The 25494-nt window shown below is 41.4% G+C and overlaps 1 protein-coding gene across 3 annotated transcripts; it reads right to left on the bottom strand.

The window, feature by feature from the left end:
- Positions 1 to 67: 67 nt before the first annotated feature.
- Positions 68 to 25342, bottom strand: LOC115378068 (MAGUK p55 subfamily member 3-like). 3 transcript variants are annotated; one of them, XM_030078190.1, is made up of 19 exons: positions 20278 to 20354; positions 13490 to 13621; positions 11818 to 11936; positions 11066 to 11143; positions 10633 to 10713; positions 9874 to 10011; positions 8705 to 8786; positions 7789 to 7874; positions 7603 to 7677; positions 7149 to 7345; positions 6687 to 6751; positions 5885 to 5902; positions 5509 to 5550; positions 3717 to 3875; positions 2806 to 2886; positions 2171 to 2264; positions 1767 to 1875; positions 1273 to 1395; positions 68 to 928 (listed from the first exon to the last, which is right to left on the bottom strand). In XM_030078190.1, the coding sequence occupies exons 2-19, from the start codon at positions 13524 to 13526 to the stop codon at positions 749 to 751; spliced, it is 1764 nt and encodes a 587-aa protein (XP_029934050.1). In that variant the 5' UTR covers positions 13527 to 13621; positions 20278 to 20354; the 3' UTR covers positions 68 to 748. The 3 variants fall into 3 exon arrangements, with proteins under 3 accessions (XP_029934050.1, XP_029934051.1, XP_029934049.1); XM_030078189.1 differs by lacking the exon at positions 20278 to 20354 and adding an exon at positions 25175 to 25342 and having other exon boundaries at positions 749 to 928; XM_030078191.1 differs by lacking the exon at positions 5509 to 5550.
- Between the last annotated feature and the right edge of the window lie 152 nt (positions 25343 to 25494).

Below are 25494 nucleotides of genomic sequence, written 5' to 3'. Positions count from 1 at the left end.
TCCTCCAAAATAAGATGCCTTGAAATAACAAAGTGTCAGTGGAAGCAGGTGGAAAATGAATTTAAAATGTGAATTTTTCTTACTTTCTCTTTATTCAAGCGTATTTTGTCATAACCAAAATTAAATATTTGAAGTCAGATAATATGCACATTAGCACAGTTTCCAGCAAGAATAAGTTGTCTGCATATTGATTTAATTTCATTTTACCTTAAACTTTGTCAAATGTTTTACATATTGTTGGATATGGCACTTTACCTTTCCAATATAGATGCTGTAACATACTAGATGTTTAAAACTGTCTGTCACACCGAGTGCAAGTCTTAGACTAACACTCATTTCACAAACTTTATCCTGCATGCATGTACCACATGCCCTTTCAGAGCCACTGCACTGCCAATTACAGTTTGTACAGTTTAGATATATTTATTTTAGCACAATATCTGTTAACTACCCCACTCATTTCACACTGAACAATCTAAGATGAACAGGCTCGCCTGATACTCAGATGGATGAACATGCTGCTCTCAAACCTCAGTGCAAATCAGTGTTCTTTTGTAGGACTGACTCCACTCATCCAAATACCGCACAGACCTTTACTGGTGGAATGGTTGTATACTATGGCAGTGAACACTGGGTCACCCAAACCTAGAGAACCTTCAGAGGATCCCTGCAGTTTTATCTGTCCTCCTCAAGCAGCGGTCCACAGCGATCCGCTGTGACACTGGCCGAGCTGACGCAAGTGACCTGGCTAGGTCCTGACCCATGACACAGGCACCCAGTGGGGCTCGACCTCCACCCTCTCTAGCACAACCTGGAGCTCTGCTAAGGCACTGACTGGGTCTTCCTTCACCAGGACGTAGTCCACCCAATGGCCATAGCGCTCGTCCATCCGCTCAGCCGACTGCAGCATTTCCTGCAGGTCCTCCTCCTAGTCGGCACAGGAGGGAGGGATACTGATTTAGAACAGCGTTTTAGGTGCTACTGCACTTTTCATAGAGAATATACAGTTGCATCATGGAACTTTTGACTGGAGTATAGGTCATTTTGGAGTTGTTTGGCACATACAATGACATTTTAGCCAAAGTACATCAATTATTACAAATTGGTAACAGCACTAAACATCTAGCGTAGTGCAAGGCTTGTGTGAGTATAAAGCCAACACTGGTTTAAATAATCAACATCAAAGAGTACAGAAGTACTGCAAAAACCAAGACATTCCTAATTGTCAAGTGTTTATATTTACATAGAAAGCTGACAGTTTATTCAACCTACCGTGATCCCTGCACTGAGCGAGGAAGAAGAGGAGCTGAGCTGTTTGCAGTGAGGATCGTGGATCCGAGGTCTTACAAATATGATATATGGTTTGAACTCAGCGGTGCGCAAAGTTTTCAGTGCCTGTTGGTGGGAAGAACATCCGTCATTTAAAACCCACACTGCTATCCAGGTACTGTACAAAATAAAAAGGTAAAGGGAAATATGAAAAACATGTTGCATTTACTGACCTATTGTGCTTCAGCCCTGTTGGCAAAGTCACCTTTAGACTTTTGTAACCAGAGTTTATACGTCAATATTGTATTTCTATTTGGCACCGATTGAAATCTTTTCTGCTGCATTCTCTACACTTTGCAAAATGCAAAAATTTATGGCAATATCAGACACTGCCCAAAATAACTGTGAATTAATTGCACTTGGAGATGAAAGAGGTTGTGTTTCGGATCTAAAATGTATTGGGGTTGGCAGTGTTACATGCTGGTTAAGATACTAACCTCTGGCTGTACGTCCACCAAGCACACCTTGTTTTGATCTAAAACGCTGTTGATGGACTCCAGACTGGTGCCGTACAGGTTGTCCTTATACTCCCCATACTCAATAAATCTGCAGAAATACAGCCCATTGCAAATTGTTATGACAGAGCGCTGTAAAGGCCAGCTATAACTTTAAAAAGGGGTGATAGGTTTAAGTCTTATTAATTATAGGTTATTTAGAGATTAACAATTAAGGTTGTGGACTTTAAGGTAATGTAAGAGTCTACAGCTCCAATAATTTCAGGTTAATCGATTCATTCCTGACTCAAATGCAAAACTGTTGAGCTCCTTTTATTTTTGAATGATTTCAGAGCAGGAAGTTAATGATTCGATGCATTTTATAGCTATCCAGTCTGAGCACCCACCTGTTATTCTGGATGTCTGCCTCGAAGGCTGCTTTTGTAATGAAGTGGTACTCCACTCCCTCTCTCTCGTGACTCTTCCTGGCTCGAGTGGTGTCTGTAGAAACGCCATTCGAACCCAACCATGCGGAGAAAGGAGGAAAAAAGCAGTAATTGAATGTTTGCATATACTTGGATGTGTGAGTGAGCCTGTGTTGTTTGTGCACATATGCATCGAGAGTAAGAGCTGGGAACACTATACAAAGGAATCTTCTTGTAGGCGTTGTGGTCTTTTCAACTCCCAAATAGCAAATTGTCAAGGACGTGTTTGCAAGCCACATATACTAACCATGAGTCACATATCTACTCTACACTTGTTTCTAGTGAAAAGCAGAAAAGGCTTCAGTCAGTGCATATATTGTCATACTTGCGTGAGAGATGATATTTACATTTGCATTTTAGTTGATGCTCTTAACCCCGAGAGGATTACAATGTTTGCAGCAGTGGAATAAGATTAAAATCCTAGATCACCAACATTACAACCACCAATAGGTGCACAGGTAAAAGCCTGTACAATCCTGATAATACAAAAAAAAATATCTCTGTAGAAAGATGGTGTATGACAGAGCACTAGCTGAAGAAAAAAAAAAAAGACTCACGAGGCACGGCCACACCGTAACGTCGAGGGTTCTCAGAGATCACCTTCTGTTTGAGCTCTGTGATCCGAGCCCCGAGGGAACCTGTGGCCAGACAGACAGTAGCAGAGGATACAGGTGAGCAAAATGATTTTGTGCTGGGAAACATTTTTGTATGCAGGTTGAGGTCTCTCCTAAAAACTAGAGCGACTACACTGCTCTAGGCTTTATGGTCTTTTTCACATTTGGAAACCTCTAACTGATGATGATGTAAAAAGGCAGAACTAGACTCTGGCTCACCAACACCACAGATTTTAAGACTAAAATCTACACCCAGACTGTCATCCAGACTGGGCATTGCATAACACAAGAAATCTCTCCGGTAAGACATCTTTTTGGGGCAGATATTTTACTGTTGTAAATAGTGCCACACTGCATAAAACCTACTGCAATCCAACAGCAAATGCATGCAAATAGGCATATAAATCCTATACGATGCAGCATGGACAAAGCCTGCATTTCACAGCTACACTGGCCAAATCTGCATATTGGCAGCTCCAGCATGCAGTATTTACTGGGTAAAAGGCTACATGGCCTCAGTAAACTGCACACATCACATCTATGTTTACCAACCCAACTGGTCTGTGATAACTTCAGGAGGTAGTGCTAACTCGCTGCTATTTAGGAAATGGGTTCTATTTCAATTTGTCACTTCTGTGGACAAACACTAGAATTTTATTTGGGCAAATTTACAAGTTCCACATGATGAGAATGGGCTGCTCTTCTCTACTGCAGCCTGTGTTTGTGTCTTTGGCTGCTAAGGTGTGTGTATTTTTTTTTTATACCTAAAAATCTTCCATAGTGCAGCTTTAATGGTAAGTACCAAACTGCTTTATGATAAGATTAGTCTCTTAAAAGCCGACAGAACAACATACCGATCAATACTATAAGGCGTGGCCGTTCACCACGGCGTGGCACATATTGTGTTACTTCCTCGTAAATTAGAAAATCTGACTGGCTGGCGTCAGGGGTGCAAGGTTCTCCCGATGAGCCATGACGATCTTTCCTCAGGCGGAAACTTCTGCGCAGGCCGGCTGTGGTCAAAGAGACAGACACAGGTAAGACTGACGGGCAGAGATCCACACAGAAAACAAACTCTTTGAAAAGCACACTGCAGAGGCCTGACACTCACAGTGCCACTTTAAAACCAGTTGGAGCTCAAAATTAGACAGTGCCCTCACTTATAACTTGCATATTACATCTTGGCTTCTCTGATTACAATTCAACTCCTGATCAATGTCACTCAGCCACACCAAACAACACTGACACACTGAACAACACCAGTAGAAATCAGTGACAGTACCTGAGTAAAAATCCCATGAGAAAGTATGGCCACAGAAGGCAGGGGCTGCCTTACTCTTGGGAGAAACTACAGCTCGCATTAGACCATTTATTCAACCAGCTCAGTGCATCTCATCAACATTACACAAGTGATTGAGCTCGGAAGCCATGCATGCTGTTTCTACTAGGGCAGCGACCGCTTTGCCAAAAACAAAGACAGCACCTGTGGCATGTAGCATGAAGAGAGGTCATTTGTGAAGCGTAATGAAGCTGAGGCGCCACAAAGACCTTCACAGAAGCTTGATGGCAGCACACAATACACGCCGCCTGGAGTGATAAGCACACGAATGGAGACCCACACAAAGAGCGCTTAGCTCTTCTATACAATGGCAGAAGGTAAAAACACACCCACAACACGTTGCCTTTTCATTTGTCTTTATGATCAATTCCTGACATAATAAACTCCATTTAAAAGTGAAGAAGAACCGTTACAGCACAAGTCATTTTCAAATTAGACGCTATTTTCCCATCGATTTTTTAATCACACCGATCAATTTAAACCAAAATCTTACTTACTTCTTGCATGCTATAGTGTGGTATTCTCCAATACTGACACTTACTTTAAAATGAGACATTCAAATTTTAATTTTCTGCATAATCTGACAACTATATCTGTTTATTTTGCGCAATCTGACACACAGGTGCATGTAGACAGCTGGGCACCTGCAGCCGGCTCATCTCAGAGCAAGCGATCAACTTTTTGAATATTCACTGGCCCTGTAGGACTGTATTGGACCCTGGCAAGCAAGATGCATGTCGATTTTGGTTAGAAACAGTTGGTATGATGCAACAAGATGGGGAAATCCTGCCCAGGCCAGGTCGAGGATTCCTGGAGTAATGCTTTAAATCACAAAATGCCACATAAAACCCAGAGAAGCATGATCACAGCATGAAGAGCAGCCAGGAAGCCTAGCAGACAAACTGGTGAGCTTAATTGAGAAGGCAACAACATTCTCCTTTTTGTACAGGTCAGGAGCAGGTGAACAGTCGAGCTATCTGCTCACCATTTGCTTTTCTATCTGCTTTTAACATTTTGAGAGTGCAGCGGTGGGTCAGGTAGGTTATATCTGGTGTTGTTTAAACTGCTGGCGAAATAACCTTTAATGCTTCAAAGTGTTCAACCTGACACTAATCTCCCATGATCCAAAATGAAATCTGGACAAAGCAAAACAAAGAGGGGCAAAGCAAGAAGGGCTCATTCTGTCAGTCCACTACGATCCCTACACAAGAGCGAGGGCTCGCTACGGCTAAAGAAAAAGTGATGGCTTAGTGCACAGCGATGCATTGAGGAGGTGTTACCTAAATGCATTCATCATGCCTCCTCACCTATGTCCTGTCCATTCAGAGTGCCCTCACTGTCACAGTCTTCTGCAGGACAGCAAGCAGGAAGAGAAGACAGGGTAAGAGGAGGAAGGGAGGGAGGAGAGGGTGCTGAACGAAGTGCATCAAGGAAGGGTTTGAGGTTAGGAAGCTTTGACGTTGCACAAGAGGAAAATACAGTAGGGACATGTGGGGGGTTGTGGCCATGAAGGCAACAGTGGGTTAATGGACAGTGTTAAGGTTGTGTGTGCGTATATGTGAGTCTATGATGGGGGGCAAACAGAATTTCACTGAGAAATTCTGGCCATTAAAACATGTGGTTAGTGCAAGCAGTGTTGGGGTGAGGCCTGTTTTCCTGGTAGGAGGGGTGATGTCCACCTACCTCTGTCAGCCCGATCATCTGAGGTTAGCAATGCAAGGAATTACACAGAGTATCACTGTAGAGAAGGACAAAATATTACAAACACTGTGCTGCTCCCACCAGCGCACATGATTAATAGTGAGAAACATCATTAAAACGTCACATTCACGCTACAGTTTCCACCAATCAAAAATTACAAAAAGGTTTGTCTTATTGGTCACTCTGCCCACACTACCCAATTTCCCCTCGAGGATCAATAAAATATTTCTTCTGATTCTGATATATGAACCAAAATAAGACCAATGCAATTTAATGAAGTCATTTTGCGATCACAATGAAATATTTTCAAACTCAAGTAGGTGGTGGGCCTGCAAACAGACCTGGACTCCAAAATAAAAGTGACCCCCAGGCAACTTTTTTTTTTTTTCAAATACTTTAATAATCATTTTGACTTTTTTTTTTTTTTTTTTTTTTTATGTATCTCAGTATTTATGTAAAAAAACTTGGAACACTATTGTCATCAGGCAGATCTCTCTTCAGAGCCAGATTATCAAATGGCAAACTGTCACTTTTCAAAAGGCAGATATAAAAGGAAAGCTGATTCAGCCTCCACCTTTTGTGAATGAACTCTCGATTATATATTTTATTTTCACATTCTATTCTCTTTTTTTGAAATCTCTTTATCAAGATCAGATCAGATCAGCAACACATTTGGTATCAGTAGACCCAAGAAGAATAGCCTCATTTCCATCTTGGTATGGTTCGTAAAGATTAGTCAAGATGGAAATACCTCTTATGTCATAAAAAGGTGAAATAAGCTTACATGTGGGAGTTTTAGGGGACACAGGGGCAGGGAAGGAGCCCATTTTCATCCTGTACCTCAGGCGCCTGGGAAAGAAAACCAAGAATTTGTATTATTTATTTGGAATAACAGCCTCAACTTGCTAGACTTTTCATCTGTTCTCCTTATACTGGCCATAACTGATGAATTTCTTACTGACTAAGTTTTATGTAGTCTTTCATTTGCTTTGCTTGAAAGAATCACTGTTATTTATATTATTACTAGTCAAAATAATTTGGGACAGTGAATGCCCCCCATTAAGCCAAAGCATACAGCGTTTACTGCCTGTAAATCAGGTCTATGAATGTACGCCACATTAAAGCTTACCATCTTACTTAACTTCATTATAAAATGTGGTATAAAATTATGACCAATCCAAAAGCCTAAAACAGTTTTTTTTTTTTTTTTTTTTGTTCTTCATCTGAGAGGCACAGCTGATCTCACCTCTCCTGGAACTGCGTGGAGGGGATGAGGGCGGCACGGAGGTTACAGTCTCCCACTCTCTTGGCCTGCCACCAGGTGGGGTCGTCCTGGCTCACCACCTGCAGAATGTCCCCCCTGCTAAAAGGAAGTCCCGCCTCCTGGCAGGGCGTGGCCTTGTCCTCAAAGGGCATGTAGTCAAACAACGCCCGAAGGTAGACCTGGGGGTTTTCAAAGAGGCAAATTGACTCCAGTAACCAGCATGAATGATATATGATTGACAGAGAAAAATAACAAATACACATACATTCTCTTATTCATGATGAAAAGTCATTGGTTGGCATAAATGGAATTTTACACAAAACATCATTTTTTACCATCTCATGTAAGAGAAGGCAGGTTGACCTTTACTCAGACACACTGGCTGCATTTTTATAAGGGCCAGATAAAATAGTATTGCAGGAAAATGATTGCTCACCCTGCTTTCCTTCAGTTTGTCTTCTTCTATGATGGCTGGAATGATTTTGAGGGTGATGGAGCCTTGTGACTGGGACTGCTCGGCACATCGTAGCGACACCAACATCGATCAGTCATCAGTCATACAGAGTCTGAACCAGTTTGATACTAGGCTGCAATTTATTACATGTAAACACTGTTTTCTTACCAGAATCTGACTAATTTCATCTGGCCTTTTGTGTATTATTAGATTTCCATTGACCTCTCGAAGTTCATCTCCCACATGTACCAGACCTGCAAACACACACAAACACACACACACACACACACACACACCCTAGACAAATTAAAACCAGCAAAGGAATATCCCAGCATGTGTGATTCTAACAGGAATATTTTCAGAGGCGTTTCCAAGTGTAAGCACCAGATATGAACCAAACAGATGCAATTTTCTGTCGCCATAAAGTCGATGATATCGCCATGGCAACGGGCGTTGAGTAACCCTTGTTTATAATCTCTCAAGATGCAATCTCAGGGCACTAATCTCAAGGATTTCATTTCTGCAGACAGTTTGCGGTGAAGTATTTCCATTTTAGCGGGGTCACACAGCAACATAATCCCCTGTCCTCTCCATGTCGGCATATCACCAAGTTATCAAGTTGATTTATCAATTATTTATAGATTTTATTCCACATGAAGCTCGCTGGTGATTTTTTCTCTGTACATTTCTCTGTAAATTGTACAATTTATTTTGTTTGTATGTTACTGTGTTTTGTGCATAACAAGCTGCTCCAAACATATTGTCCCTAGTGGGAATAATAAAGTCGATTGTATTGTATTGTATTGCATCAGTATTGATAAGAAAGTCCTGTTGGCAGAGAGAGTGCAGTTTCTCTGTTCCTATTTACCATCTTAGAGCAGATGACTTTACTTTGTGTCAGCAGTCAGACAAATAGCTTGTGGCATTAGAGGGATGATGAGCCAGGCCATGGGTAATTTTCTCATCTGTGGGTTTTTTTTTTTTTTTTTTTTTTTTTTTTTTTTGAAATAAAAGAACGTAATTGACATGAGAGTGTTTGTGAGTATGTGTGCAACATGTGATGTGTGGGTGTTGTTGCTCTCACCACTGCGGTCGGCTGCCCCTCCCCTCATGATTCTGGCCACGATCACAGCCCCCGTCACCTCGTCTCGTCGAATAGTCGCCCCCTGGTGAACGAGATCAACCAATAAACCAGCGGTCCAGATCATCGGGGGGCCCCTCCCTCCACTGACCGGAGTGAATAACTCTCCAAGGTTTGGGACGCTAACGAAGGCCACTGTGTAGTTGCGATTAAATTTGATATTTCCGTATCATAGCAACAGATGTGCAAGCCACTTCTCCTCTTTTAATTAGTGTTTTTTTTTCTGTCTCCCATTTTTTTTCTCTCTCCCATTGCCACGGTTGTTGTTGTGCTCCACCAACTAGTTTCAACAAGTTCTCCTTTCAGATTTAATCCAGCTATTCCATATCTTTGTAGAAGGTTTCACATGTTTGATTTCCATGTGGTGTGATTTATTTTACTCTATCAGACAGTACGGCACGCTGAAAAGTGGCAGAACCATTTTTGAATCTGCATGAAATATTTTTTCCCCCTTTCAACTCAAAAGTTTGAGTGAGAATAGGAAAGGTGTCTTCAGAGAGTTTATGCCAAAGTTCAAGAAAACAAGAGTTTGTATCACTGGTATTAAGCTTTCAAAGCTCACATTCTCCCACCTTCATTGGGTTTAAATAAGCTGTACAGTCAATATTTCACTTTTTTCATACGCTTTTGCTGCTTTTGCAAAACAGATTGTGACTTAATTCAATAGATAGTATTTCAGTGGTTCGACATGAGTGCATTTGTTTCACTGTAGCATCAAAATCTATGTAAGACATGCTGCTTATATTGTCTATACTGTAAAGAAAATCTGATATTAGAACTTGTAAATCACTTGTTAAAGATGGAAATTTTGTCATAGGGTGTGAATGAGGAGACTTAATATGTGGTGTTTCCTTTTGCTGTCTCATCCCACTCCTCTCATTGTTAACTAAATTTTTTTTTAATTGAACATGAATGCTCTGTTCCCTCTGCTGTGCAATGACACAGTTACATGCATTCACACCTGAACTCTACAGCTGCTCTCAAATCAGCTCCACTGAACCAAATGTGTTTAAAATCCTTGCTTGAAGGCATAATGACAGGGGTTGCTGCAGAAGGGAAGAGTGTTAGTTTAGGGATTCGTCGGCTTTCCCAGGTCTGATTCCAGCTCTCACCAAGGGTTCCTTGTTCTTCACCAGACGGACAATCTTCACAGACTCCTCCTCCAGGTCGTCATCCAGCTCCTCCGGGAGCGGCGGCAGCACCGGGTCAAAGTTCTTCTGGGCCACCGTGTCATGGGCCGACAGCACCGCCTGGAGAAGACATAAACACACACACAAATAAGAATATAAGAGTGTGAATGACTTGGTGCTGAATACTGAGACAGAAAATGCAATCAATCGTTGTCAAAGCGACAAAAAAAAAAAAAAAAAAAATCGACAAAACAAATTAAGAGAGCAAGAGAAGTGAATAGCATTCGACACTAGAAGAAAACTACTACTAAACGAACGGGGAAGGGTGTAGACATCCAGTAAAAGACAATGAAAGATGTCAAGAAGAATAAGAGAAGACAGGGAGAGAGAGACAAAACATCCCCAGTGGCTACTTTTGCAAATGTTCCCATTTAAGAAATTGCCATGTAAGTGTCCCAAGATGACACCTCTTCCCACTCGCCAGAAAAAAGCCAATAAATTGAACATAATCACTAGATAAGTGTGATTAGGCAGGAATGTCTGCGTCTGAGGGGAGGAGAGGGGTTGCAGACAGCGCAGCGCCGAGGCTGACATTATGTAATGGAAGATTATCTTAGCAGAGAAAAAAAGAGCAGTACGGAAAAGGAGTGAGAGGCACCAATCCAGTATTTAACAGACTGAACAGTAGGAGGAACGAAAGGGTGTGTGAGAGAGAGAGACAGAGAAAGTGTGTGTGTGTACCTTGAGGTGAGGAGTGCTCAGCAGGAGCAGCAGTTCCCTTTCATCATCCTCCATCGGTCCACTCTGGAGCTCTTCGGCCAGCTGGAATCAGAACAACATTCATAAAAAAAAAAGTTTTTAAAAATGTCTATATCTTGAAATAAAGACCAAAAACTATAATAATCTATAATATTTAACTTTTGTTTACAGTATCATCAAATGCATGTATTTTATAGCACACCATTGGAAAGGAGATGACATATTACACACAACATTATGAACGATATTCGAACGATAGCTTGAAAATGGAATCAACACTTTTATTAGGCCTGAAGAACACAAACAATGTGTTTCGGCGAGGAAATTTGAATGTAAACAAAACCAAATGTGTTTACAAGGAAAAGTACAATGGGTGCCCACAAAAAAATGTTGAAAGATTCATGATTTCACTTACATCCTCTGCCAGACAGGAGGCGCTGTGCAGAACCGGCGTCGGGCTCTGCTTCTCGTACTGCTTCAGTTTCTCATGCATCTGGGATGTAACAACCAAATGAACACACACACACACGCGCACACACACACACAAGGGCAAATTCAGGGTGTTGATACACGACACAGTTTTTGATACAAATCAACGTTATCGCCATCGACATTGTTTTGTCTGTTTGGTAGCCAGTTACGTCGAAGAGTATCAGCTGGTTTTGGATGTGATGTGGTGGTCAGATCGCCCTCGGCTCAAGGATCTGTCGAATAACTTCTGATGATCTCGATCTGTGATTCCCACCATGTGACAAGAATCCTGTTCAAGCCATGACTTTAAGCGTACGCTGCATTCATGTGCTGGTAGGAAATTCCATATGTGGGATTACAAAGTTGGTTTATAACCAGCGCCGCACTCAGGTGCTATTTTATGTGACAATCAAACCCAGAAAGACCAATCCCAAAGAAGCATGAACCTTCATGGAGGCTGCAGCTGTGCAAGTTGGCAAAGTTTTGCACTTGTCCAAATGCTTTCTCGTCGCTTTATGGGAACATTTTTTCCTTGGAAGCATGTGAATAGATGTTTGAACGAGTGTTTCGCTTTTCTGTCAGTTCTAGGGAACACTGCCCCAAAAAAACTGCCTCATGTGTCATCATGCTCACTCCAGTCCGCCATCAAACATCGAGCGGTGAGCAAGAGAAACTGGGGCGCTACTGATGCCCTACCTTCATGAGGTAACCGAGGCTTCTCTCACTGAAGACATCCTTGAGGAAGACCATGTCTTCTTTGTGGTTGGCATCCGGATGGAGCTGAGAGGTAAGCAGAGCAAGAGTCTCATGCAGCCCTGCAATCACACAAAGCGAGCCATTTCTTAGCGACATGCATGCATAAATCAGTCCATATAGGATACATGAAAACGGTGATATATGATGACACTGGGACACTCTGATGGACATTTTTGCTGATTTGAAGATCAAATTATACATACATACATGCTGAAATTATTTGTGATTGCATCTCAAACTGTTTGATGTGAGCACCAACAGCTGATATTGTAATGAAGGTAATATTGGATAACAGTTGTCCTACATCACACGTCTGTCATTCTGTCCCTGGTGAGATTTTTGTTCTGGCATCAACATTGCAATGGAAGAAATTGCTCCTCCAATATCTACTGATCACGTCTGTTTTGTCTCGGTTTTCCTCTTTAAGCAGGATATTAACAGGAAATGAAGAGCCAAACACACTTTGCCTTGATAATTTTCTGTAAATGTGCGCTTTTAGTGTCTCACTGAAGAGATACCTTGACATCATTTTTTGGTTATCAAGTTAACAGCACTTGAGATAAAGGGGAAAGTCAAGATATCAGCAAAGTTTGCAAACAACGGACGCTTCAAGTCCCGGCCTCTCCAAGACCTGAAGAGTCCATCTGCAAAATTAAAAGCCGGAACCATTCCTTCTTCCTCTTTCCTGTTTACAAAGCATATGGTTGTCTTGGTTTGTTGGAGCAGTTGGCCTCTCTAGAAGTGCTGTCACACACACACACACACACACACACACACACACACACACACACACACACATCACAACAGATGCCCAGACTTGCAGCCAACGATGAAAACTGGAAAATGGATACCATTTCTCAGGCAGTGACAGTTTTATTTTCCACAGTTTCTTCTGACAGTTACTTAATGAAGTGCAATAATAGAACGAAAAGTATGTTAGTTCTTTCATTTTTAAGAATTATAAACTTCGACTGGAAGCTGGGAAAACAAAAAACGATACTTCTGCAGGCTGATTTTGTTCCTCAGATGTGCTGAGACACCAAAATGTGATGAGAAGGAAACCTGGGAGCACGCTGACTCCTCAGTTCACTGAATATGAGGTATGATGTCTTGTCAACATAATGACAGATAAAGCTGTACATCAACCTGGATTGATTTTCCTGCAGCCATCATTAATTTTTAATGGAAACTAAGCTGTACATACATCAGGATTGAGTTTAAATCGACCATTGTTTAATGAAATAAGTTTATTTATATGGTTTCAATTCACTTTCAATGATGTTTTAACATTATGATCAATTGCCAATACCACAAAAATTTGATGACAGGTTGCCGGTTAAGCCAAGTTTCAACAATAATAGTCCATTCCAAATATAAGCCTGCAGTAGCCTCACTTTGGAAGCTTTTTTTTTTTTTTTTTTTTTTTTTTTATCTTGCTCAAGGTTTTGGGAAACATGAACTCCAAGTGTTTTATTTCATTCACAGTGTAAACATCATATACACAAAAAACCCAAAGTTAAAGCATCAATTATGTATGACTGATGTATTAAGATGTATCGACACATGCATTATGCATCAGAAACATGCCATGCATCAGGGAGTGCGACTGTACCTGTGCTTGCAGACACGATGGGCATGGCTTCAATCATTTAGAGGAGGCTGGAGGGGCCAGATGGGATGAACAGGGGAAGGAGGAAAATAAAAAGGCGCGCTCCTCTCCTCCCGCTCCTCAGTTATGGCCGAGCTGTTAAATCACAGACACACAACGGGGGGGATGAAAATCCTCACGCTTCAATTCCACACAGGCTTCCACAGGGGTTCGGAAAAAATGACAATATGTTATTTGTTGTGTGCATCGTAAAGTTAATCCTCTGGTTATGTCAGCATCGGTTGCATTTTTTATGTTAAAAGCAGGATAAACCAGCTCACAGCATTCATCATTTTATCCCCTGACCCTAGGGCTGAATGATATGGTAAGAAAATCTTATTGTCATTAATTGTACAGATATGGCAAATTTTCACAATTTTAATAGGAATGACATATATTTTTTAAATTTTCACAGAATAAAACGATTACACTGATGATGTAATTCCTGCTGGGGTCTGTACCAAACAAACAGAAATGCAATTTGTAGACCAGCACATCTTTGTAGCACCACATTACAAAATTTTACATTTTGTCATTATTGCACTTTATGATATTGCGATTTCAATCATATTTTGATTAATTGTTTGGGCTGTCTTGACTGAAAAAGTCACCCACTGACACCTACGATGATATTAAACTGTAGCTTCCTATGGGTATATAAACTATGAGAAATTATGTCCCATGTGGTTTTCCATTGTTATTATTATATCACAAAAATCAGCAAACAGGTCTGATCTTCTTATGGTAATCTCAACAGATGAAAAAAACAAAAAAAACAAACAAACATCTGAATCCATATGCAGACATATTTTTTTTGCCTCTGCTGGAGCCGGAGACCAAAGACATCCGACCGCGCAGAGTGACGTAACGCAGATATGTTTCAGTAAACCAGAGCTCACTTAGCAAAGTCTATCATTTCTCATTTGAACGACTGCAAACTGGATTTCCATTTTTATGGCGCAGCCGACCAGCCATGCTTGTCCCGCCTCTGACAGTGATGAATCCACGCCATTACCGCAGCGAGACCCCCACATAATTAATCCTTGCTAATGGTTTCTCTCACCGCTGAGGCGTGCGGCACCAATTTCATCTCCAAACATGTCACTGTCAGACGAGAAGCAGCTCATTTCAGGTCAGACAATCACAAACGCCGTTGTCCAATAGGATTCCTTATCTCATTTGTCCCCTTGGTGACATGCATAGTTTGTGTACAATTCAAGTGCTTCAGACATACTGAATGGACTCGACCACACTTATCTCACATTTTGCACTTCACCGGCCTGGTGTACAGTTTATTGAGTGATAAACCCAATGTGTTTACTTCAATCCGCAATCAATACAAGAGTTTTTTTGGTCGTCTAATATATTGATCAAGAGGGCTTCTTCTAAAGAGTCTAACTGCCAAGGTTGTATCTGTGCCACTGCAAGCAACAGCCCATCCTGAGCGGTGTTTGGGTGGGGGCTCACCCATCCCATATCCTAACAGCAGACACACTTCTTACCCTTCTTATCCCACTGGCAGATATTATGATTTTAGATTGTCAAGGTATTGTAAAATGAAGTCCTACTGTGTGTTTTTTGTGAGGCCTAGTGTGCTGTCAGGATGATTTTCAGCTATTTTTGATGGTCAGCACTGCCAACACTACGTCAAACTTTAAGAACAGGAAACATTGGAATGATTAAAGGCACGAATAAAGACTGGCTGCGCTGAGTTTGATGATTTAATACAGGGGCTTTCAAAGTTTTTCCATGTTGCTGCCTTCCAAATTGATTTCCATTAAGTTGAAGTGATTTTGCCCTCGGGACCCTGATATGAAAACATCTTTTGGTTTGTGTTAAGTATTAAAATGTTTCGATGTCATACACCAACGCTGACAAATACACTCAAAGTGGTGAGATTAAAACATAATGACAAAATAATCACTCACTGTTTTTGTAGCATAATAATTTCTAATGAATTCAATTATAATAAAATGAAACTAAACAGACCTTCTGGAAGCCCCTGAAGGAACTCATTTCCACACAGCACTTTGAAAACCACTGATTTAATTTATTTAGTATCTCTGAGAATCAAATTGGAGGCACATTTCCCTCAAACAAAATGAAAATAAACAAGCTGGCAGATATACTGACATTTTCCAACTTGCAGTATCTGACATAAAGTGTTACTTATGCCATTTGGATGAGCGCCTACAGGATGTAAACATATAACCGGGATGTTAGAGCAAAGTGACAGCAGGTATGCTGTCGGGGTCAGTGAGCCAGCACCTCGCCTTGGATATTGGATAATTTTCATCTCCAAGTGTCAGTGTGGGGACATCAAAATGGTGCATTTGTCAGAGCGGAGTATCAACTTCAAAGCCTCAAGACTCTTATTTACAACAAGCAGCGCACCGGCACATAAGGTGAGGCGGCGGTATAGCACGGCTCAAAGCCCAGACCCTCCATACCTGGTGCTGCGGTGCCAGGAATAGCTGGCTGTGTGGGTGGGAGGCCAAAACACCATTTGGAGCTCTAACACACACAACTGTGGGAGATTCACAGTAATAAGGTGCCAGGTGAGCACTGTCTGCGTGTGTGTGTATGTGTGTATGTGTGTGTGTGTGTTGGTTCCTGTTCCTACATGGAGCATCCCCCCATTATCTAATATCAACAGACTGAAGGGCTCAGCAGCTGCCAGCTAGGGGTGATGAAAACCAAATCTACCGGATCAGAGTCACATCCATCCACAGCAGCAGATAAACATCAACTGCAACTATAATATAAGCACACAAACCATAAACTGAGTAAGGATGTACATCTTCATAAGAAAAAAAAAAAAAAAAAAAAAAAAAAAAAAACACCCTAAAACACTCTAACGCAGCCACTGGGTAATACAATCCTGGGCCCATTTTGTTGTTGGTTGTATTTTTGGTGTTCCTGTGGTTGACTGGTTTAATAAAGATTTTTTTTTTTTAGCCATCTAAAAACCAGTGATAAATGTCAGTGTTTTAGTGTTAGCACTTTTACAGAATCTAAAGACATTCTGAGGCACAGAGATGAGAATGAAATTGAAGATGTAATAAAAGCCGCTGAGCAAAACCGACTGCAGTTCCTTTCCGATGCCGACTCACACACTGCACTGTAATGCAGACACATAACTTTAGCCTGATTTCTCCTGCAGCCCGCCTTTCACTTTACGCTGAACATGTACACAGATGTATTGAAGCCAAAAGGTAAGAGCTAATAGTGGCGAGGACCAGAGTCATAAACTGGGTAAATAATTGGTGTTGTGTATGTTGAACAGAGGCTTTACAGAAGACAGAACACGGCTACAATGCAATGCACCCAGTCTTGCATTTCTGAATCTGTTGTAGATTAATATAAATATAATATAAAATACATACCTCAAACCAGCAAAAATATACTAATTTGTAGATGTTTTCTAATATAAAATACTAATATACTAAAATATGCTTTTTTCAACTTAAAAAAAAAAATTAAGCAGGCATTGCACAACACTGTCCTCTCTCCACACTCATTGCATGTACATACTATTGAAACACTGATATACCAGAGCTTATGAGACTTATGAAATTGCTGTAGTGAGGCAGCTTGACGGGAAGTGTGTACACCAGAAAGTAATACTACTCCTTCATCACTGCGCTGGGACATCACAAACTGATGTTATCTGACAGTGTGAGAGTATCAGAAGGGAGGATTTTTTCCTCCAGTTTCTGGAGCAGATTAAGCTGTTTTTGTGTGCCAGTAGGACAGGGTGGCCTACTGGTTTACAGACAGAGGCAGATTTGATTCAAATAAGAGCTGCTGTGTGTCTATCAGCAGCCGCATGTCTTGTGCAAGTGTCCTTGAGCGAGACGCCGAAGCCCTGCCTGCTCACAAAGTCACAGATAAATGAAAACAGGATAAAAAATACAGTTACAAAATTCAGAATATCACAAGCACTTTGATGTCATTCCCAGGGTTTGCAGTAAGGACTGCCTGATAGATGGCATAGAGGCAGTAATATACTGATTTGAGCCAACTGATTGGTCAATCGTTGTCTCGTTTAGACCGGCAGTTGAAAGCGTTTTTGGCCTTCCTGTTTCTCACCTGGTAATAAGATGGTTTCCTCACTTGTGGAAGCAACAGTTCCACAGGTTGAGCATTTTGAAACAATCCTGTGCTGTTAGTGAGGCAGATCAAGCTGGCTCCATTTTTAGCCACCGTCATTTACCGCAGGCACACACGCTTGATGGCTACAACATCCAGCAGCACCTGATCAACATGCTGGCAAAGTAGGTGGCTGACAACCCTCCATTAGGTCTGATTAATGTTTTGGAAGACATAAATGGATACGAGCCTCATGAGACTTTCCACCCCTGCCTTTTCTTTAGTTTGTTTTTCCATGTAACTGCTGGTTCTATTGACAGAAAAGCATCTGGTTAGTCTTCCAGATTCATCAATGAACAAAAACACTAACATATTTTGTTACAAATCTCATATTACAAATTTATTTTCCAATCACTTCTTGTTGGTGTTGATTGTTTCAGGGAGAGTTATGAGCTGTTGTATACTTCTGAACATTTTATCATGTTAATTTATTATGATCATGTGGTTATTTGCACTTTTGCCCGGTGAGCGAGTGACAACATACTGGGGCAAATAGATCTCTGAACTCCTGCTCGGACTGGGAGAGGAAAAAAGTGAAAAAAAAGCAGCATCTGATTTCCTTCACAGCTGCAAAGGACATTTTTGGAATAGAAAAAACTGACTGATGACAGAATAGCATCCTGCCAAACTGGCCACAAGAATGGACCGGCTTGTCAGTCACAACAAAAAGCAGCCCACAGTGAAATGATGCCTCGTGTTAATTAAAAGTCCATCATGCATTTCCCCGCGCCTCAGACTGCTGACTGATGATGCTAAAACAAATTCATTTACTCTGCAGCGTGCTACACTGATGTACTGTGACTGACAATCGCATGTCGCGTGTGCAAATGCAATCCAACAAGCACACAGGAATACTGATGGCATTTATGTGCTGTTTGTTTTATGACTATGCATCCTAAGGAACTATACTAAGATGCACTTCATACATGTATGGAAATGCATACACGTGAGCAGAGAGAGAGACCGACTACTGTAGTGTCATCAGCATTCTGTAATCACATGCTGTGTGTGTCCAGGCGAGATAACGGCTGGATTGTAAGCTGACCCCTTGACCTCCCCACACAGTAAATAACCTTCAGACAGTCATTAATAATAATTCCTCCAGTCTGCTTCGTTCCAATTACTGCACCACTGCCGTGCTACCTCTCTTGACTCCCTCTTCTGGAATTTCCTCCCTGAATATGGTCATTATCAAATTAGGAATAGCATAGCATATATTCTGCCAAACCTGCCAGCTGCTACAATTTTAGGTAATTGCCTCAAAAATTCATGGATGCACTTCCAGGCACTTTGGTGGACAGATAGGTGTTGAGCCAAGACAAACATTGTCTAGATTTTGGTCTGGAGTGTTGTTTGTTATATAAAACTAAGAAAGAAAAACTTCATTTCAAATCCAGTGTTTGCAGGATGAGGAAATCAATTGCACTTCAAATTAAAGCAAATGATATCAGTCAGAAATGTGGCAAAGGTCTGCACTCTCAATTAGGTTTTTACCCCCAAATTCAGTGATGTGGAAATTACAGTCAAACATATTGGACCGTCACACAATGATCAGGCTAAAACTACTCCCACACACTACATCTTGCTTTGTTGTAGAGCTGCATTTTGACAAGCTCAACATCAAGTGATTCAAGTCCACGATGCAAGACGGCAAATACTTAGAAAAGAATTCTTTTGTTTTCACTTCAGCTCCTTCTGTTAGTGCAATCAGCCTCAGCAGGGTCCGTTTTACAAGGTGAATTTAGGCCGGTGAGATCTGGTACTCGGTACCACTAAAGGAGTCAGCGCTGCAGTACCAGAAGAGGGAACAGCAGCCGCCTGCCACAGCCCACACACAACCCGTCAATCACTTTTCCAACAAGAAAACACACTGAACAGCAAGTCAACACAAACAACTTAGTTTTCTTATAAATTGCTTAGAAATTCTTCCAGTGAGTTTTTGCCCAGCACAGACCAGTGGGCTTTTAATCCGTGTTGGAGGGAGCCCCTGCTGCCTCTCCAGACCTGTTTAGTTACTGGCTAACATCAATTTCTGCTGCAGCGGGCAGTCTAATATCGAATGCTGTGGGCAGTCATTTCTTCAACAAGTCTCAAAAGTAAATTAAAACAAGCCATGTTTCATGATCTTCAGTTTTATTCCAACAAAACGGACAGCAGGGCAAACACACTATGCAGCTTCCATGACTCTAACTCTGACATAATGGGTGTGCTTGATTTACTGCTCCTACACTTTCAATTTTTATTTTCCCCACAACCAAACCACGCGCTATTGATGTGAGCAAGAAAGAAAAAAATCTTTAGTGCACTGCAGAAAATCTCCATCTTAACTTATCCAGCCTCATATTGAATCTTAAAAGCTTGTTTTTCTTCAAACAAGTGAAAAAATCTGCCAGTGGGATAAGACAATCCAATGGAGTTTCACTTTCACTTCACAAGTACGTGTTGAAACAAGGCAGAATAAGGCAGATTTTCCTATTTGTTCAAGAATAATAAAGATCTTAAGGCTGAATAGGCGACTCGATGACACATTAAGACAAACAATACATCAATTAAAAACTAGAATTAGTCATGAATGGAGTTGAGCAAATGCATGGCCTTACCAAACTGGGAAACAGTGAAGAATAACTCGCTTTCAGAGGCACTCGACAAGCGTAAGGGGACACGGGGCTGGTTGGTGGCAGAGCAAACACAACAGTGGTTTCCCCCCCTAATAAGAGCGCTGACTCAGTGCAGACTGATTTCACCTGCGTCCAGTTAACTCCAGCCAGAGTGGACGTGACATTGCTCGTCCAAGAGCTCAGCGAGGTCATGACAGACATGGAAGACTTTCAACACACTGAAAAAAAAAACATATACTGAAAGACTATATGGGTGAGCTGTTAATGAAAATACTGATCTGGATATCTTTACAGGACATTTAGCTTGTATATTTGAACTATTTGTTGGACTATTTCTAACTAGTGTTTTTCTCTTGCCTTTTGTTTCTATATTTGGGAGTGAAATTGGAATTTTTGTCCCATATCATGTATTGTGGTACAGATATCTGCTTTAGTTGGTGTATGTGTAACATAGTGTTGTTAAATAATTAGACTCATGTTAGTGATGAATTGAATGCAAGAGCCATCGCAGTAGGTTATTATGACTAGGACTGGGCCGGGCTGTTGGCTTTAAGTAGAACAGTTAAGTAAGCAGAGGTAATCTGTGTAATTTATAGTTGGGTAATTGTTTATTTAAACCATTAAGCATGAATATTATCCATATAAAAATTAGGCAACCAAATAACACACTGATTGAGTGATTGCAAATGAATAACCCTGCATCTGTGGAAACCACAAAAATTCATTTAGACCTGACTTCTTACTGAGATCGACCTTTATTTGTCAAAAAGCGGAGATACACCTGGTCAGTAAATTTGGATTCAGCATTTCATTGAAGTTTTAGGTCATTTTATATCTTTTGAATCCGATCATCACTGAGTATTTCTGTGACATCATATCCCGTTGCCATTCCTTGGCTTTCGCCCCAACAATGACCCCGGTCAGGAGCCCTGACTCCCCTTTCCTCTTTGTTTTCCCTCTCCACTGTGTGGTTTGGTTGCATTTTGTTTTTCGGTGACAGACAGCTTCAGCAGATGTCTCCACTCTATCGAGAAAATTTGGCTCAGACAATGATGTTGTGGCTTAGTGGGTGAAGAAGTCTTGCACGCCTCTTCTCACCCGCTCTCTTTCCCTGTTTTCGCGCAGCCCTTCTCCCTGCCCACTTGGCCCACGCTCCTGACCCCCTTTCCCTCCATCCTACTCTCGTTCTCTCTCTCTCTCTCTCTCTCTCTAATTACAAGAGGCTGAGAAGGGCTTAGAGTGGACATATTTATCTCTCTCTCCCTCTCTCTCTTCACTCAGCGAGTCTGTCATCTAAAGACTCAGGGTTCCCACCGGCCATATGGTGGTATTATCTAGTCTCCTTGATTTAAGACTGCACTAGCTTGTGGCTGTTATGCCTCACTGAGGATTTCAGTGAATACAATGCAGTGGATTAGACTCCGCTGCAAGATTAGTAAAAGAAATAAGAGTAACACCAGGGATCTATCAGCGGCTAAAGTGAAATAGAGTGCAGCCACCGTTACAAGCTAATATGCCTATGAATCTCTAAGAAAATAATTGTACCATATACTTTAGATTAAACACTATAAGACAGATACTATAAAACCCGTCAACCAAGGAAAATGAAGGCCGCACTCATACTGAAACTGGACTCCCTTGGCTCCTGCTAAGGCTGGCCGGCATGTCAATATGATCATTTCATTTCTTTCAGAACCATTATATTGTGATGACAAAATGACATTAAGTTATTGTGATACTCAGTTTAATAATTAAAGCCAAATAGTGATTAAAATCTCTCACAAAGTTACTAGAAAACAACTGTATACAATTTAGAGCCTCTGACCAAGGTACATTTTTGTGTTTTATTGTATTATTTCATATTACCATCCAGTTCAGTGCAATGGACATAAGTTTCACTATTTAACGTGATGGTTATTAGTTATGAAATTATGAATAAAGTTGCATGATACATTGTGGAAAGGTGGGTTTTTACAGTATGAAAGAACTGACCTTTGTCACTAACTGGCCACAGGCTGACGTGGCAGTGTGTGCAATGAACTTTTGGTTAATATCTATATTGATCAATATGTACATTAATACATATTCTATTGGCAGAGGTATGTGCTCTACTGAGTGCCTTCTGTGTTATGATTACGATTATTAAGTATTCCCATGCAATGAGGCCATTTTCTGAATGCAATTCATCAGAAACAGGTCATTTACTAAATAAGAGACCAGAATATGACACAGCACTGAAAACTGTCGGTAAATGCACTTGCCACATGGTTTTTCACTTGAGCCAATTGTTCATCTTCTTCTCGTATTTACTGCTACATTTCCAAATGGCACGCTAAACCTGAGATGAGAAACAGTGGATGATCTTGCACTGTTACCATGTCGGCATGCTGGTGTCAAGGCTGTGCTCCTTATTGTATTTTTATTGGTTTTTACCATCGTGGCTTGTTCCCAGTCACGTTTTTCTCTTGCAGTGCAAAAGAGTCACTTTTATTCCTGTGCTGGCTCATGCTGATGTTTCATATTCACATGCCTCCTTTTCATGCCTTCACACTGTGCATGGTGGAGCACTGAGGTTAATAACTGACTGTAAAATGCTCACGCACTGTGGCTTGCTTGGGCTGATGGCTGAACTGTGGGTCTACCTCATTATTTTTACTCTTTTATCTTTGGAAAACTTGATCAGGATTCTGCCAAGGTTATTAAAACTCTAGTAAAGCCAGTGGCATTTTACCATACTGACCTGTTCAAAGACCTTATGTCATTGTCCTCCCTACTTACACACACACACACGCACACACAAACAGATACATGGAGACTGATATGCACAGTCATGCATGCGCGCACACACACACACACACACACCACCTGTTTGCCAGACTCATTTGCTGTTGGACGCATCCCGAGAGAGAGGCAGAGAGGGGCGAGGTTGCACACACACACAGGCAGTGCCATCTGCCCACCACTGCCTCTGTGAGAGTGTGTGTGTGTGTGTGTGTGGTGGAGCATGATACTATCTGTAATACCATCCACCACCTATGATACCACCCACATGCCAGCTCTGACATATATTACGGTGTGCAGATATTTGGAAATGAGAGATTTCATCTCAATATCTGTTTTGGAAAAAAAAAAAAGTTGCCTCGTCTACATTTCTGTACTTCACTAAGTCAGATGATTGCATCCTCAGACGTATTATGATAATCTATAGTAAGCCAACAAATGATTAATGGTGAGTTTATCCTGTTGACTGAAATTTTTCATGTTTTGTTTCCAAAATGAAAAAGAGGGGCACCTTAGGTCTGCATCCTAAACTCAGTCAAAGGCCAAAATATTTTCCTCCATCTGCGTAGCAAGAAAGATTAATTATCTGGCACAGTTCAAAATCCATTTGATCACAACAAACCAAAGCACAATCTTGAACAGGTGAATATACTTAAAATCTGATCCTTGCTACCACGCAGCTACCTCGAGATTAAAGTTTTAGATTTTAATTGCACAAAGATGAAAGAGCACTGGTAATAAAAGAAAATGTAATGCAAGGGCGGTCAGAAGCCAGACAGTTCTTTAAAGGCTTATAAAGATGAAAATCACTTCAACACACTTTCGCCCACTCCAAGACACAGAAAACTAAAGAATCAGGTTCCCCTGCGCTGCACTTGTAATGCTTTGAGCTTCAGTTTGGCTCAACGAGGAAGGAAACCAACATTTCTGTCCACAGACCAGTGCTCATCAGACACATACAGAATTTTAAAAGCCAAATCGATTTTTGGAGTAGCTCAAAGACCTCAAAATAACAGCTGATTAACTGCCAAAGCGGCTGGTAGAGCAGCCAAACTTTGGGAGCGCTTGACTGGTGGCTCGTGTTCATTTCCGATTTCGCTCATGATGATATGTAGACTATAACATGGAGAATGGATAGGAGCGGATGGACAGGGTGTAATTAAGGGACTCAGGTTCCTGCCACAGACTAAGTGCGCTCCTAATGTCCTGCATAAAATGTCCTTTTAATGATCTACTAATTTGTTTTTGCTTATTTCTATGAAAATACCACCATTTTCACAATACATAGAAAGATAACCATAGAAAAAGGAAAGCTTCACATGATAAGTCATCCCTTTTGTCCCATGACTGGGTTTGAGATGAATACATGTACTTTTTTTTTTTTTTTTTGCACAACTTCCCTCCCAGAGTCTGTGTGCACAGCCCTGACATTTGTTGAATGCCAATGTCTTTGCTTCCCTTATCTTTCCTGCAGACCAATAAAGCAAGGACGCCATACTAAAAGACCATCTTATGTGGTTCATGCTGCCATCACCGTAACATGTCCTGCCCTGCAGCAGAGCATCATATATCCAAATCACACCCACTGGCATGTCACAGGGAGTTGAGTTAGCTGGTGCAGACTGTGATTACAGTGCATTTTTTTCACACACAAACACTAGTATGATTAAATATGTGAGTTGGCAATGAATCACAGGTGAATCCACACACCCACAAACACGCAGCACATCCAGTCAGGCATCCACAGGAGTGGGAGAGAGAGAGAGAGAGAGAGAGAGAGAGAGAGAGAGAGAGAGAGAGAGAGAGAGAGAGAGAGAGAGAATCACATTGTTTTGTTAAAAAAAAAAAAAAAAAAAAAAAAAAGATGCAATCCATAGATGCATTACAGAATGAGCTTTGTTGTCTCCTTTGCTTAACCCTTGTTTTGGGGAAATCAGGCTTTAGACTGACAGAGTCCCAGGAGACCTATCTCTCTCAAACACACACACACACACACACACACACACACACACACACACAAAGAGCTGCATCCCAGGCTCCCACTGATTGTGTAAATCAGTTTGCATTGTAAATCACCAGAGTGCTCCAGCATCCTCACCTTGCTCAGGTTCACCTCTCAGCCGCGCTTGTTGTGTGTTGACAGTCCCTCTGTTTCCGCCTTCTCCTGCTCTGATAGCAGCCTGCTGCCTCCTCTCCCTCTCTGTTTTCCTTCCTCTCTCTCTCTCTCGCTCTCGCCTTTTCTTCTCCCTTCACTGTTTCGCTGCCAAACACTGGCATGGATATATAGGCTATCCCCGATTCTTGCAATCTATCGCCCTAAGCCTCCCCCTCCCCTCCCCGCTCTCTCATTCACTATCCCCCCTCTGCTGCCTTCAGGTGCGCCTCGGAAGCTCCAACTTCTGAGTTTCCAAGTCGTAA

Source organism: Myripristis murdjan, chromosome 19, assembly GCF_902150065.1.
Source record: "Myripristis murdjan chromosome 19, fMyrMur1.1, whole genome shotgun sequence".
Lineage (NCBI taxonomy): Eukaryota > Metazoa > Chordata > Actinopteri > Holocentriformes > Holocentridae > Myripristis > Myripristis murdjan.
Note: the sequence above shows the minus strand (reverse complement) of the source record. Positions and strands in the feature narration are given on the sequence as shown.